Genomic DNA, 15,076 nt, shown 5'->3' on the forward strand with positions numbered 1-15,076 from the left:
TCTCAAAATACTGAAATAAAGTAATATATGGCTAATATTTTATTTACTTGCCAATATCTTTTGGGGACAATGATTTAGTCTGGGATAAAATATGCATCACAAAATTTGTAACAGTTACTGTGCAGTTGTATCAAGATATAGAAGTGCTTGTCTTATTCCTCGCTGAAATTAGTTTGACTGATAAAATCATGTCTCTATTGGAATTTTACTCACACAACGAGAGCACTAAAATAAATGTCAATGAAATTATTAAGTATTCTGTTTGTTACTTAGAGATTATTATTCATGTCAGAGAAATGTATTTGCAGACTTACTGAATCAAATTCATTCTTCACACTAAAATTCACTGGAATTATACCAGAGATGATGGTGGCATATTGACTTCAATAATACAAAACTATAACACATACTTTTTTTCTTCTCCAAAGAAATGAGATTCATTATCTTAAGGGATGTCTGCGTGTTACCAGTGAGATTCCATTGCACAACAGATTCTGTTACACAACAATCTTAAAATCAGTTTTCATTAAAAGACCATTTTTTTGGTATGAAGACATTCAGGACTCGTGTTTTTCTTCATCCATCTTTCTATACTCCAGACACAGTATTTGTTCAGAGGAGCTCCAAAATAATTTCTCAGATGTAAAATTATGTTAGGATCCCAGACATTATCTAACTGAAACAAAAGAAAAAGTTTTAAAAGTGCTTTCTGGAATTTAAATAAACAGCGTTGTTACCAAGCAATGCTTTTACTATTTCTTTAAAACATCACTTTGATGTTTGAGAAGGTCACAGTTTGCTAGGACACAAAATATTTGAAAAACAAAGCACACATTTCATGTTGCTGAAAGTACACAGAGGAATAAAGCATGGCAAGGTACAGGCCAAATTCTGTCTTCCTAGGCAAGTCTTACAAAAGAGTATCGCTTCAAATGAGCAGCAAAGAGCACGATTTGCTTACTTCTCAAGCATTTTACAGCATTCCAAAAATGAACAGAACAAAGTTTTCTGTGCGTCATATCTGGCTAGATTAATCTGTACTTCTAGCTGAAACCCTGAAAAACAAGACTATAACTTATATTAACAAAAGAATATAAACCAACAGCTTACGTAGCAAATGTCTCAAGTATTTGACTCCCTGCAAATATTAAGATTACAGAAAGCACTCGGTGTGGCAGTGCAGGGAGGAAACTGTATTGTGTTTGACAGTGGGATTCAGAATGATAGCAGGATAAGCCACTGCATAAGGAGAGCTGTAATTTATCTGAACAGATACGATTTTCAGAAGACAGATGGAAAACAGAGGATAGAGAAGGTGTGGTGGCTCAACAGAAAAGCACTTACACAAGCTTTACAGTAGAGTTGGTATAATAACGGAAGTGATAGCAACGACATATTTTAGGGAAACCTAAGACAAAAAGGAATAGCAGTCAGTGTCTGCAACAGAATACCATATCAGCAACTCAGAAGAGCTGATGAATGAATTCTGAAATGTCACTGTGACGGGTGCACGAATTATGCTGATCTTGGGAGGAAATCTGAAGGAAGTTACTTCAGTGATACTGCACAAAAGATGAGCATAAAATCAAGCAACTATAAAAATATTCAACTTCAGGATATCAAAGTACCAGTTTGCAAAGTAGCACAGGCAGTAATTAGGGAGGACAAGCAGACAGACAGACAGACAGACAATTCCACAGCTCAGCAATCCTCATGTACAACTACAGAAAAGGACACCAGGTTTGCTGAGCGGACTCCTTAGAAAGCACAGTGTAATAAACTCTGTTAGCATAATTTAAAATTGTAGCTTTTGTGTTCCAGGCACATTTAGGTGGGGAGAATACATTTAAAACAGATGCAGTTTCTTCCTCACTTTTCTCTCAGGATGAGACAGCTCTGAAAGTGTAAGAGGATTTGGGAAGTCCATCTGAACCAGTGAAGACTCACAGGGAAGCCTCTGCCTCTGTTTTGCACCTCCTTTGGCGGCTATGCAATTCCGTTCCTCAAAAGTGGCTTTTTGGGGACAGCAGTGCCAGAACCTGGGCCCCTGTCCTGGATGCTTCATGAGAGCAGAGCTGGAGCTGACAGAAAATGTGCAGGCATGAGAGTCACCTCACTTTATGCAGTCCTGAGGAGAAAGATGAAGAAGAGGAGAGGCCTCCTGCAGAGATGCCTTTGCTGGCTTCCATGTTTCTCCACTCATACTGCAGCTGGGATCTGCAAGTGCCTGACCAAGCAGCCGCTAGCAAAATGAAAGGAGAAGAGTTCTCTAAATGGTTTCCTGTTTCTGATGCTGAAGTAACTGCCCTGCCTCAATAGCAAAAACATTTCACAATTAATGCAAAGTGTATTGAGTCTATGGCAAAAGGAGAAGTGGGGAAGCGGTGTTAAAGATTTTTTTTTAATTAAAAACCTGTGATGCTGGGGCGTGGTACAGTTGGCCTGAGTGACTCTAGCAATGATTATAAACTATTATGATCAAATGGAGGAATGGAACTGAAAGGAACCCTATAGACAGGATATAATCTTCCTCCAGTGATCACAGAAAATATCTTTAGTGTTTTGAAGTGCTAATGTAGTGCCCACAAATTAGCTAACAGTTCACTTCAGAAAATGTACATGATACAGACTTCACTGAAGTCAAGGAAATGGATAACTTTAACTGCAAGTAATAGTAAAATGTTAATTAAAAATATCTAATACTTTAGGAATATTTCTCTAGCTTCTGAATTTTTACTAGACAAAAGAAGAAGCAATCCCATAACTCCGAGTCAACATATTTTCTTCATATTCTGTGGTGATATTGTATACCGTATGTCCACAACTACAATATCTACGCCATCAAAGTTTGATTTTAGCGTATTATAAATAGCCATAAATACAAATACACTTACATTGAAAAAAATGCTGTTTTCCAGGTCAATAGGTTCAAAAGTCAGATATCCACGCAACTCTTGAATATTGCTGCCACCTTCAGGAAACACATGATAAAAAAAAGGCCAAAATATTAATTAGAAAAGAAATGGCAAATAAATCAGAGATTTATGATGCCAATTGGCTATTATATTGTACTTTGGTGACATTAATTTTCATAATGGCATATAAAGATAATCTTATTGTCCTCAAATTTCCAATAAAGAAGTTAGTTCAATGTTAAGAGATTTGCCTAAGGCCAATCAGAGCCAGTGACACATATGTCCTTAGCTCCTTGAAGTTTCATCAAGAAAGATTTGTGGATCAGAAAATCATTTTATTGGTATTTGGATATTTAAATTGTCATTGAAGCTTATTTTGTCTTTGATTCACTGAGGCAGTTACTTAGCATTGCAGTGTAGATTTAATTGTCTGTACTGAACTCCAATTCCAGTAGTTACTTTTATAACCACACGCAGAGTATCTATCGAAAACTGCGTCACGAATTACAGATGGAAAAATCAGAGTCTATATATTCACTGTTAAATTTTTAATCAATAACATTCCTGATTGTTATCGGGCAGGATGGTTCCGAGTTGGTGCTTTACAATGTTATGCGAGAGTCCTATTGATATCCTGACAATTTCTCGCTTCTTTTTCGCAGATGAAAGAGATCAGAAATGGCAGTGTGAGAGCTTCAGTCTTTATGAAATATTAGTATAACTGAAGTTTAATTGCCAATTAAGTAAACGGGCCCAATTTTAGTTTTTGATTCTCATAAGAGCTTACATGTGGTTTATATCAGCTTAGTTCTCACTAGTAGGGTACAAACTCATCTGATGTAACTTTAGACTAAAGTCATGATAGTTTAGTTCCCTTTTTTGTAATGGAACCAATGTAAACTCTGTATAGGTATGTTTTAACACAGGTCTTCCAAGTGGAGCTGATAGTATGAAGCCTGCGACTCTCATGCCCATTTACCCATCAGTTCCTTATTGTTTGTTTTAATGGAAACATCTAGGAATGGGTTAGTATTTCCCCAGAGTGCACAGGGAGGAAGGGGCAGATGGCCTCTAAAATAGTAAATTTCCTTTGGAGATTATTTAAAAAGACTTTCCCATCAGCGGTAATATTTTAAGAAGTTTCCTTTTATATATTTATGATTAGATTATGATCTAATGAACTCTCAAAACATGCTCATTGTTCCTCCAAATTTGGGAAACTCCCATGATTAGTGATGTGAGAGGGCAACAAATGCCACAGTGGTCATAAAAGGGCTGATGAAGTCTCTTCATCTTTTATTTGAGGGCTCAAGAACTGCTTAAGGGATGTCAGAGTATTCAGAAAGGTGGGGTAGGCTTCTTGTGTTATCTCCAGAGCCAGATTTCACACTTACTTCTCCTTTCCTGACATCCACCTAGGTCCTAGTTAGGGCAATGCTAAAGTGGGGATATCCTGCCTCCTCCTGGTCTTGATTTAGCTCTGGAATGGGCTAAAGAACTTTTTTTGTTTGTTTGTTTGTTTTATTTTGTTTTGTTTTGTTTTTTATCAAGTGTTGTTTCCCCTCCCCTTTAGTTCTTTGGTAGATACTCCTTTGAAAACTGTATCAGCCAAGGAAAAGCATGAACTGAGATTTCAATACATACCAGTTACTGAAGTTATTCTATCAGATACTAAAAAACAACCCCTTTAGTTTGCTAAAACAAACGTCTTACCTACTAGGCTGCTGAAAGTCTTAGTTAAACATTCTTGGAGACACTAATGCTATGTATCAAATACATAAAATGAAAATCTCTCCAGACCTTTGTGTGCCATCCACAAAAGGGTGGTCTTGTGGACAGTTGTAATGAAGGAAAAGAGAAGAGGGCAGGGCAGAACAGAGCAGAAAGGGAAGAAAGGAGAAAAATTATGTCCCTGGTCTAACGACATTAGCACTAAAACTAGATGTTTCCACTACTACATTAGCTGTGAAGATTTCTTTGTTGCCCACGGTTTCCTCCTTTCTGAACTGCAATGCTGTAGACACCACAGAAACATTTTAAGTTTACAGAAATTTGGAATAAACTAGTAATTCAAATTTTGGCACATGATCAAGGTATGAGGAGAGAATCATCAGGTACAAAAATTAAACTTCTCTGTAATACTTAAATGACTCACAACCTTATAATATTTCACAATTTGAAACTTTGTTTACCTTACATGCTACATTCTAAGAAGAGATGCCTTTGCTGTTTCCTCTAAGGTTCTACAATTACAGAAGTCAGCGCTGTGACTTTCTATGAACACTGAAATTCTGAAGAGTTCTTTGCATCTCATGTCTTCCTGAGCTAGGAAGAGGAGCCAGGGGCTTTCCTCTTTGTACAACTGGGAGAGAACAACTTGAAGATTTTTGCCATTGAAAAGGATGCCTCTGTCTAAGAGACAGTGGAATTTCACCAGTGTGAAATCTGCATGAGCAATTTCACAGTGATTGCAACTTCTGTCATGTGACTGACAACCACCCATGTAAACAAAATGCACTTCTGAATAGCGTTGCTCACTCTGGAGTATCACCCTCAGAAAGTATATGCCTGGATGCACCCTAATGATCATGTCAAATGAGTCCTGAGATCCGCCACTTCGACTCAGGAGAAAGGGCTCCAGGTTCCAATTGCTGCAAAACACGTGGCAAAAAAAGCTGGATGAAACACAGAAGGTGGAAAAGAGCATAAAGGAATGGAAGGATTTCAGAAGCACCACAGATACCATGAGAACACCTTCCTGTGATGCCACTACAAGTGCAATTTTTTCTTATAAGGTGTTTTATAAAATAGGAATGGCATGCTAAAATGAAGCCTTGTTCAGTAAGAACTAGGAATGGTGAATGCTATGTATCTTGGATTTCCTTATTTCATACCAACCATGAAATTGTGGTGCTGTCGCTTGAATCAGTGCTTGTGAAGTGGCAGAGGACTGAGAAGTGTGGTACCTCAGCACAGCGCTTCTCAGTTGGGATGGGGACAGAAGAGAAGCAAACCTCTTTATTGCCCACGAAAGAGGAGCCTGGCTTGGACCAAGAATAAGCTGCTGTCATTGTAGCCCATTCCAAATAGTGCACTTAGAAGATGTGGACAGCTGAGCTAACAGGACTCAGGATCCTTTGCAAGCAGCAGTCAGCAGACAATTGTTCTGGTTTTTGTTTTGTGGGTACCTGAGAGCACTAGACACTTCAAAGCACTGAAGAGAACAGTGTTAAAAGTACCACAGACTCCATTGCTACTAATCGAAATCTTGTTTCTGAGGAGCTAACAGCAAGACAGATTTCTGTTTCAATTCCAAAATCGTCATTTTTCAGTAGAAATACCATTTTTTACATGCTTGGCCCCAACGTGCTAGTAGTTCTACTGTGAGAGAGTGGATCCCTATCTTTAGGTAGAGCTCTATTAACTGAAGGGACAACAGATCCGCTTACAGGAACATTTTGCCATGGAAGATTAGCATTACTGACGTAAAGGACAAAAATGTACAATGTGCCACCTTCCACACTAGCGCTGTCAAACGTCATTATGAGTGTTTATTATAACTCATTTCTTCTTGTTATAGCTAAGCTAATGGAAAATGATTTCAAATCAAAATGTTTTCGCTGTTTTCTGTTATACCTTTATTTGTTGAATAGAAAAGAAACCTATTTGCTCTTTTTGTAATATTTCCTCCATCCCAGGAGGCAATGGAGAGTTAAAGAGCACAGGAAAATACCTCGCCATTCATATTTTTATTTATTGAGACAATGTGGTCCCTTGCTGATGTGAATTGGGAGTAACAGCACGAGTGTATTCCTTTGATTTCAGCGGAAAACCTACACACCACAGAAGGCTGTGGGCCACCGCGGGCCGGACAGAGGTGAGCCCTGACACACCAACCTGAAGATGGGGAGAGCCAAGTTATGTGTGGCTGAATGTTTCATGAGTTTTGCTGGGGACGGGACCCTTTACTGATTGATAAACATGTCCCAATTACCCGAGCCATGGGTTTTCCCTTGCCTGGGCATGGGGTACTTCATCACAGCGCTGGAAAAGAGGGGAAAGTGCAGATTGGTCTTTTCCTAGGTCACTGCCATTCTTTGGCACCTTCATTTTACATAATTTGGCCGGCAACACAGAGAGACCACCAAAGGAAGGTCCTTGTGTAAAGGAGGACAGGGAGAGCCGAACAGCAAAGGCCGCTGTTTCACGCCTGAAACTGTTCATAGAATCATAGAATGGTTTGGGTCAGAAGGGACCTTAAGACCACCTAGTTCCAGACCCCCTGCCACGGGCAGGGACACCAGGCTGCTGAAAGCCCCATCCATCCTGGCCTTGAACACTTCCAACGCCGCGGCCCAAGCACCTCCGGGGCTTGCCGGCTTCCCGCCCTTTCCGCCTCGCCGCTAGCCACCCCCGTGGCCGGGGAAGCCTGCGGCGACAGAGGGCGCTGGCGGGGGCCCGAAGCCAGCGAGGGCCGGAGACTCCCGCCTCGGCTGGGCGGACTGGGACAGCGACAGCGGCTTCCCCGCCCGGGCAGGGGTAGCAAGCTGTGGGCTGAGGCGGCCCGGCCCTCCCGCGTCCCGCCGGCCTCTCGCGATGTTGCTAAGGGCCCTGCGAGACTCGGTAGAGGCCGCCGCCGGTTGCTAAGGGCCGCCGCCCGGGGAGACGCGCGGCCGCCGCGACGAGGAGAGCAGCCGCCGCCTCAAGGTGATTCCCGCCGGCCTGGGGTGAGGCGGGGGCTCGGCTCGGCTCGGGGCAAGGGCAGGGGCAGGGGCAGGGGCAGGGGCAGGGGCAGGGGCAGAGAGCCGGCGAAGGCCGACGTACCGCGATGCTTCTCTCCGCAACCCGCGGGGCCCGGAGCCTGAGGATGGGCGGAACCGGGAGTACGGGGCCCCGGGACCGGGCCGGGCGGGGGGCGCCTCGGAGACCTCCCCGGAGGAGTGGGGGGGAGACCGGGGAGGGCAACCGGTGACTGGGCCCAGCGTCTCCACGGTGCCCTGGGAAAGGCCCTCTGTGCTTTTAGCGATAGCGTGAGGGAAGGGCCTGGTCAGGTTTCGCCTCCTTCTCCTGAGGCTTCTAAAAAGGGCAAGCCGCTTCGGTACGCGAGTTGTCGCGATAAATCTGGTTACTGCCAAAAACTGATAACGCCGTTGCATGGCTTGGCGATAAAAACCGCGAGGGCTTAGGAATTCCCGCGCTACCCCTGTTTCTGTTACCTGCTTGCTGCTAAAATTACCACTTATTATTATTATTATTATTTTTCGGTTGTTCAAAGCCTGTCTGGAGCAGAGGCACGTGTGAGGGCGGCTGCTGGCGGCAGCGGGCCGCTGCCCCACCGCCCCGCGGGTGTCGGGGAAGGTGCGGCGGTCGTGGGACGGTGCCGGGAAAAGGAATTTTGAGTTTAAAAAGGCTGCACAGACTGGGCTTGGGGTAAGGTGTTTTTTTTTTGTTGTTTGTTTGTTTTTTTTTGTTTTTTTTTTAAGGGAGGAAACGATCATTTTGCCTGGAAATTGAGTGGGGGATATGGCTGCTGGGGAAAAAAAAAAAAAAATCAAACACAACAAAACCAACCCACCAAAAGACCAAACACAACAAACCGCAAACCCTTAGAAATTAATTTTAAGATAAGTATCTCTGTTAGTGATTATATAAGTCAAATAAGACTTTTCAAAGCAAACCAGAGGTGAAATTGCCAGTATTCTCGTGATTTGTCTTTATGGATACTTCGAGTGGGGCTCTGCACAGGTTGCCAGCCACTGTCCAGATATCCTGGATTTTTTTTTTTAAACGTGCAAATTATCTGCAGTTTTAGACAAGACCTGCAACTTAAAGAAAAAACATTCTGCTACACTATTGTGTTAGGTGTAATCACAGATGGATTGAAGTATCCAGATACTTGCACTTTTAAAAATGCCTAGTTATACCAAAATATTAAGGTTTTTTTTCAGGGGATTAGGATATTATTCAATTTTAAGGTCAATATATAAGACTTAGGAGAGTGGTTTATACAGACCTAAAAATGTATTGACTTGGGTTAAATATCTTGAGACTAATTTACAAGAAAGAGGACTGCAAGCCAGGGAGTTAAGATTATTGCAAAGGATTTGTGTTTTGTTTTGTTTTTAATTTTAATGCTATTTTTGGTAAGGTGATTAAGTTAATGTTGAATTATGTTTGATCAAAGTAAAACGTTCAGCAGTTGTGCTGCTTGTCACAGAGAACTGCTAACTCAAGGAACCGTTGCCTTTCATAAAGGGTAGCTCTGCCAGCTGATGCTCTATGGCTTTGATTTATTTTTTTGTTTGTTTTGTTAGTGAATAGTGTTTAAGTCTCAAGAAGTGATTTATTATATTGTCTCTTCCAGGTGTGCATATTGTTTATTCACAGGTGCTTAGAGAATTCTTGATTATTTTTTTTTATAAAAAAAAAAATAAATCAAAGGTCTCTAAATCATTCTTCCTCAAATAGACTAGAAACATATAAGCTAGAACTGTCATTGGGGGATGAAAGTATTCCTTGGCATATAAAGAAGTTTAAGCCATGAATTTAGGTTAATTACTTAATCAAGATAAAAATGGAGCTTTTAGGTTCTTTTGGAACCCTTGAAAATTAAACTGATAAGACACTATCTTCTGGACTTGACAGATGTTTACAGTTGCTCACTGCTGCTGCTCCTCCCAGTTTTTCTCAGTAGCTGTAGGGTTAAAATGACAGGACTCTATCAGGTCACTGCTGTTGACTACCTTACCACAGGGAAATTAAACTGTTCTGATAATTCCACCTGGCCCTTGCAAAAGCTGCCAGGACCTTTGATCATGGGCACATGATCAACAGCACTGAGTAGAGGGATCCAAAAAAATCAGAACTGGGTAGTAATAGTGGATGAGGAGCAGGTGAGAGACTTGTAGACATTTCTCATCAAGATATAGTTTTTACATCTTGTAAAAAAAAACAAAAAACAAAAAAACAAACAAAAAAAAACCCCAAAACATTTTTTTAAATTATGATGTAGTCTTGTGTCTATTTGATGGGCAAGTCCTCAAGTAACTATGAACAGGAATATCCAGGTTTTTCTTAAAGCAATATCTCATTTAAGAATATTGTACTAAGATAACAGCAGGTTTATTAAAACTGATTTGACTATTTTGTTTCCAGTTCACCTGAAGATAAGCCTTATCAAATATGCCTTGTCTGTGATCGTGTCTTTTGATAGAAAATCTCATGTTGTTGACAATGAGAAAAAACGTGGCAATTTAAGGGATTTATGCTTTTCTCTGCATCTTGGGGGGTGGGGGGGAGCCCAAAACTATGAGACCTTGTTATTCTTATATTTGCTTTATACAGATGTCTCACTTTACAAGTGAAGATGAAGCTCTATTACAGTCTATGCTTAGACAGTTGCTGCAGAGTGTGAAGGAAAAAATCACTGGAGCCCCATCAGTAGAATGTGCAGAAGAGATTCTCTTGCATTTGGAGGAAACAGATGAGAATTTTCACAAGTAAAAATATTTTTCCTATTTTTAATATTTTGATGGAATTGAAATGTGTTGAAGTATGTTATTCCTGGGAAATGTTTACAATTTAGACTGCTCTGTGAATGTGTATGTATTTCTATATATAGATATTCCTGTTGCTAATCAGCTCTCAATTAGCTCATGCTAATTTAGAAAATAAAATTAATTTTGCTATTTTTCTGTGGTTTTTTTTGTCTTCTTTATTTTACTCTTGGTAGTATGTTTTTACTGTAATAGTAATTGTTGAGCTATTTGTGAGAGAGTACCTTACAAAACTACCTAACTTAGCCAACTCTGATGCATGTGTACATATAATGTACTAAATGCACACATGAACAGAGGCTAGAAGTCCTCACTGAAGGCTGTCGGGCAGTATTTTTGACACCTGCTAGAAATATAATTTTGTTTTTCAAAATAAGGTACACTTTCAGAAGGCCACTTGGCTTCCATATTTGATTGTTCTGTCTGGCTTATATTACTGAACCCTTGTATAACTTATCAGGTAGTTGTTATTTTAATTTATGTTTTGAATAAAGCAGAAATGTATCCCCATCACACTTTTGTTAAATATGAGTTGACAGAACGACCTTACTTACATGTGACTAGATTTCTGGAGCCCACAGTCCTGTTTCTTTTCCATGGTGTTCTAACTTTATTTTTTTACTACATGGGAGATTGTTAGTATGCATTTATGACAAGTTAAGAGAATATCAAGCTGAAATTACCTTGAAGACATTTCAATAAATATCAGAGTTCTGTGACCTGGCTTCTGAGAAAGCTGGTTCCCTGCTGTTTTTTTTTTTTTTTCAGAAGTGGTACTATCTACATTCGCTTAAATTTGTTTCATTTTTAGCATTGCTTTGTCAGTGGTAGAAGTTAGGTAAAAGTAAATAAGTGAAATAGAAATAGCGTTTATTTAAAATTTCACTATAATTTTAAAACTTTCATGCTTTTGTGTCTTCTGAAGATGCTAAATGTTCTAAAATGTATTTTAGCTTAATTTTAATTTGTCTTACAAATTGTATCAGATAATGCTTTGGTTGGCAGTCTTGTGAATTTTGAGCACCGAGAGTAAAAAAGTTGGTTATAAAACATATCAAAGTTGAAAATGACATGTAATTTTCAAAGAAAAATGTTTTCATTTAATGGAAGATACATACAGTAAAATAACCCAAACAACCAAAAACCTATGAAATTACTGCTGTCTATTTCTTATTAGGACTTATTAGGAGAATACCTAGGATAAGGGAGTAAAGCCTACAACTGGTGGAAAAAATGCATATATAGCTTTCCCCTTTAGAACAGTGAAACCGTGGCATCCAGTACTCTTTCTGGTATGGTAAAAAATTGTTGATCCTAAAGATATTTCGTTTCATGAGAAAGGCTTTAACTTACATTTAATGGAAAACCAAGTGATGCTTTAAATGCAAGATGTGAGCATTACTGTTGGGCGCTGGAATATTTCTGGAGGTATTCTAGTCTTGTTCGTGACCTGTGGCAGTATAGGTTGGTTTTCGTGGAAGGTCAGAGAGGTCATATGGCGATTTATTAGCGAGACCATTAAGAAACTTTCTCCTTGACCCTTACCCCATCCATCCAGACTGCAAGCTCCTTTATTAGTAGTGTGTGCTTTTGGATTGTCCAATATGTGAGTTTGGCTTAGCATTTTGATCAGCGCTGTTTCTGCCTCATGGTTATTTTGCCTCAGTAGTTTTATCAGATTTTGAGGCCTTACTTTATCATTGTTCCCACTTTGATTTAGAAAAGACAGAAACACAGGATCCTCAGAAACCTAATAAAAAGGAAAACTGAATCAAGTTCAAAGTTTAGGTGCAGTAGTAGAAATCAAGATTTTAAATTATATAAGTGGCATGTTTTCTGTTGTTTTTCCTTAAATTAAAGTCCTAGAGATTTTTTAACACACATCCTCCCCCCTCCCCCCACCCCCGCTCCCTATGCTTCCTTTGTAAGGCTAATAAGATCAGTCTGACTTAAATCTGCATGTGAAGAAGTTGTTCTGTCATTGTTGAAATCCTTGTTACAAAGCATTTTTAAGGTGGAATGATGCAGACGATCAAGGCTAGGACATCAAGTAAACATAAACTTAGTGGCATGAATAATGATGTGATTGCTATGTATTTCGGAGTGAAGCAGCCAATGCAAAAATATATACCCTGGAAATGTTACTGTCATAAAACAAATGGGAGAAAGTTTTATGGAAGCTTTCATTCAGTGGAGAGTCATGTGCAATTTCATTACTGCAGAAGTAAAAAGCCAGCCTTGAAGACAAATGAAAATGCAAATAAACATGTTTGCAGCTTGCTTGAGATGTATTTCTGTTACTTTCATTGAGAACAAAAGTGATGTAGAAATGGAATTAAGGGGGGAAAGGACTGTTATACCTGATGGAACTTGAGGTAGGCAATCCAGTGAGGAAGTATGTATCGTGATACAAGACACAATTTTCTGTGCTTATTTTTTTTAATGTATCTTGAATGTAGTCTGATTTTTATTTATTTATTTATCTATTTATTAATATCCAAGAAAGCCAAAAGCTGCTGCCTGTTGTACAGTTGCTTTTATTTACATTTGTATTTTATAGCTTTGGACTCTGTACCTACATGGTGACTGACTTTTTAATTAGAATTTTTCTCACTCTGTATTTATCCAAATTAACACAAAGTAGTTGCACATCTACATTTGTTATAATGAAAATATAATGATGCATCTACTCTTTATGTATGATTACTTTTTTGTGTGTTTGCCTTGTCCTTTATACAAATTGGAATACTAACCAAAAAATGTGTATATATTCTGAGCACTAGTTTTTAGCAATTTGTATAGCTACTACAGAGTCTGAGGGCCCAGTGAGTCTTTTGTTTGAAATCCCCTTCTGATTATTCTATTGTTTAAACAAGTTTCTGTGAGTATCTAATAATAAAAGCATAAAGTGCCAGTTTCCTTATGTTTAACATGTACATGTAATCATAGACAGCTAGTTTGTCGGTTTGAGTGACATCTTCTGCATACTGTCATGACATATAGACTTTCATAGGCCTTAGACATGCTCATATGCTAGAATTTATAAATTGTTTTCTGTGTTTCTTCTCATTTTGTATGTATACTGCATAAATAATAATACCAGATGGATATACCATAAGACTGCTATGTTCAGGATGCTCCATGTAATGTTTCTTTTGGAATTTTAAATTTGAGATTTCTTGATATTCTATGATTTTTGTCTACAAAACCTTAACCTTTTGTCTGAGTGGTGTTTTACATTTAGAAGTGCAAGAGGAAATTAGAAACTGTTTGGTATTGTTTCTTCCTGGAATATGTTGATAATAACCATATTGAAGAAAATCAAACCTTATTGTGTTTTTTTACACTGTTGAAGTTTATTTCTCTGCAAGTCATTAACCCTTACCTTAAAGTAAGAGGTCTGCTGGGAGAGAAGACAGCAAATATTAATGTAGTGTTGAAAATGTTTGACGGTGAGCTCAAGGCAATCTGTTACATTTTAATTTTGTGCATTTTTTGCAGCTATGAGTTTGTGAAATATCTTAGACAATATATAAATAATACTGTGGGATCTGTGATTGAAGAAGAAACAGAAAAATGTACTTCTGCTCAAAGTCAGGGGGAAGTATCTGGCTATGACACTCTTGTCCAACATGTTACTAAGAAGACGCGTGAAACAAAAGAGTGGGTATATACATGTAATTCACATTTTTGTTTCATTGTGGTCTTTGTCTTCCTTTCTCTTTTCCAGAACTTGTTCTGAAAAAAAAAAAAATTCTGAAGCAATGGGTAACAAAAGTAATTCTTTGCTTTCAAAAATCAGTGCTAAGCAATTCATATAGCCACACCTGACATTGCGGTTTGTGATGGTTTGTCTCACTCTGGAATTAAGATTATGAACTATTGCATAAAAGGATCGATAGCAAATCTGTGAAGTTTTTGAGTTATCTAGGACTGGAGTTGGGCAGGAGTAAGATTTGAGAGAAGAATCACTACTTCATACTATTTCACTAGCTACAAATTAAATTCAGTTGTAATATGGAACTTGGCCTAAAGAAAAAATCGGTTTTATCAGTTTTTAAGGTATGATGATTTCCTTAGATATAAATGGAGAGTCTGCATGAAAATGTTGTTTTCTAAAAAAAAAAAAACCTAAAAAAAAATAATTAGAATTTTAGCCACTAAATTTATTTTATACACTACTTTGGCTGAACTATTTTTTTTCACTAATTTTTATTGCACAATCATAATTTCATCTCCATCGCTCTTTTTAGTGGAACTAGGATTTTACTTTGATGCCTATTGTTTACTATGTGTCCTCAGTAAGAAAGGAATTAAAAAATAGTGTATGTTTCTTTTCTAGGAGATTTTATTTTCTGTTTGTTTTCAAAAGGTATCTTATCTAGAAGTACACAGAAATATGTTTTATGAACCATGCTTTAATAGGTTTCTTTTCTTGTCACCTGTCTGGAAGCATTCTGAACTCTGATAGAGCATTATTGGGTCTCAATGGGATGGTCTTGACATCATTTCAGGATCATTCAAAGTTTTTGCGAAATTCAAAAAAATCCGATTTTTGTTCATTGCAATTATTAAGTATCATTGCAATTAAGTTCATTACCACTT

The 15,076-nt window shown here is 38.6% G+C and overlaps 1 protein-coding gene across 1 annotated transcript in view; it reads left to right on the forward strand.

Annotated features, from left to right (window-relative positions):
* Window positions 1–8,195: 8,195 nt before the first annotated feature.
* Window positions 8,196–15,076, forward strand: part of TBC1D32 (TBC1 domain family member 32) — a 94,388-nt gene continuing 87,507 nt past the window's right edge. Inside the window, exons 1-3 of the mRNA XM_082481157.1 lie at window positions 8,196–8,345; window positions 10,260–10,414; window positions 13,973–14,134. Coding sequence (XP_082337283.1) covers window positions 10,260–10,414; window positions 13,973–14,134 — 317 coding nt within the window. The 5' untranslated portion in view covers window positions 8,196–8,345. The remainder of the gene's footprint in view (window positions 8,346–10,259; window positions 10,415–13,972; window positions 14,135–15,076) is intronic.

This window comes from Vanellus vanellus (assembly GCF_965231255.1).
Source record: "Vanellus vanellus genome assembly, chromosome: 3".
Classification (NCBI taxonomy): Eukaryota; Metazoa; Chordata; class Aves; order Charadriiformes; family Charadriidae; genus Vanellus; species Vanellus vanellus.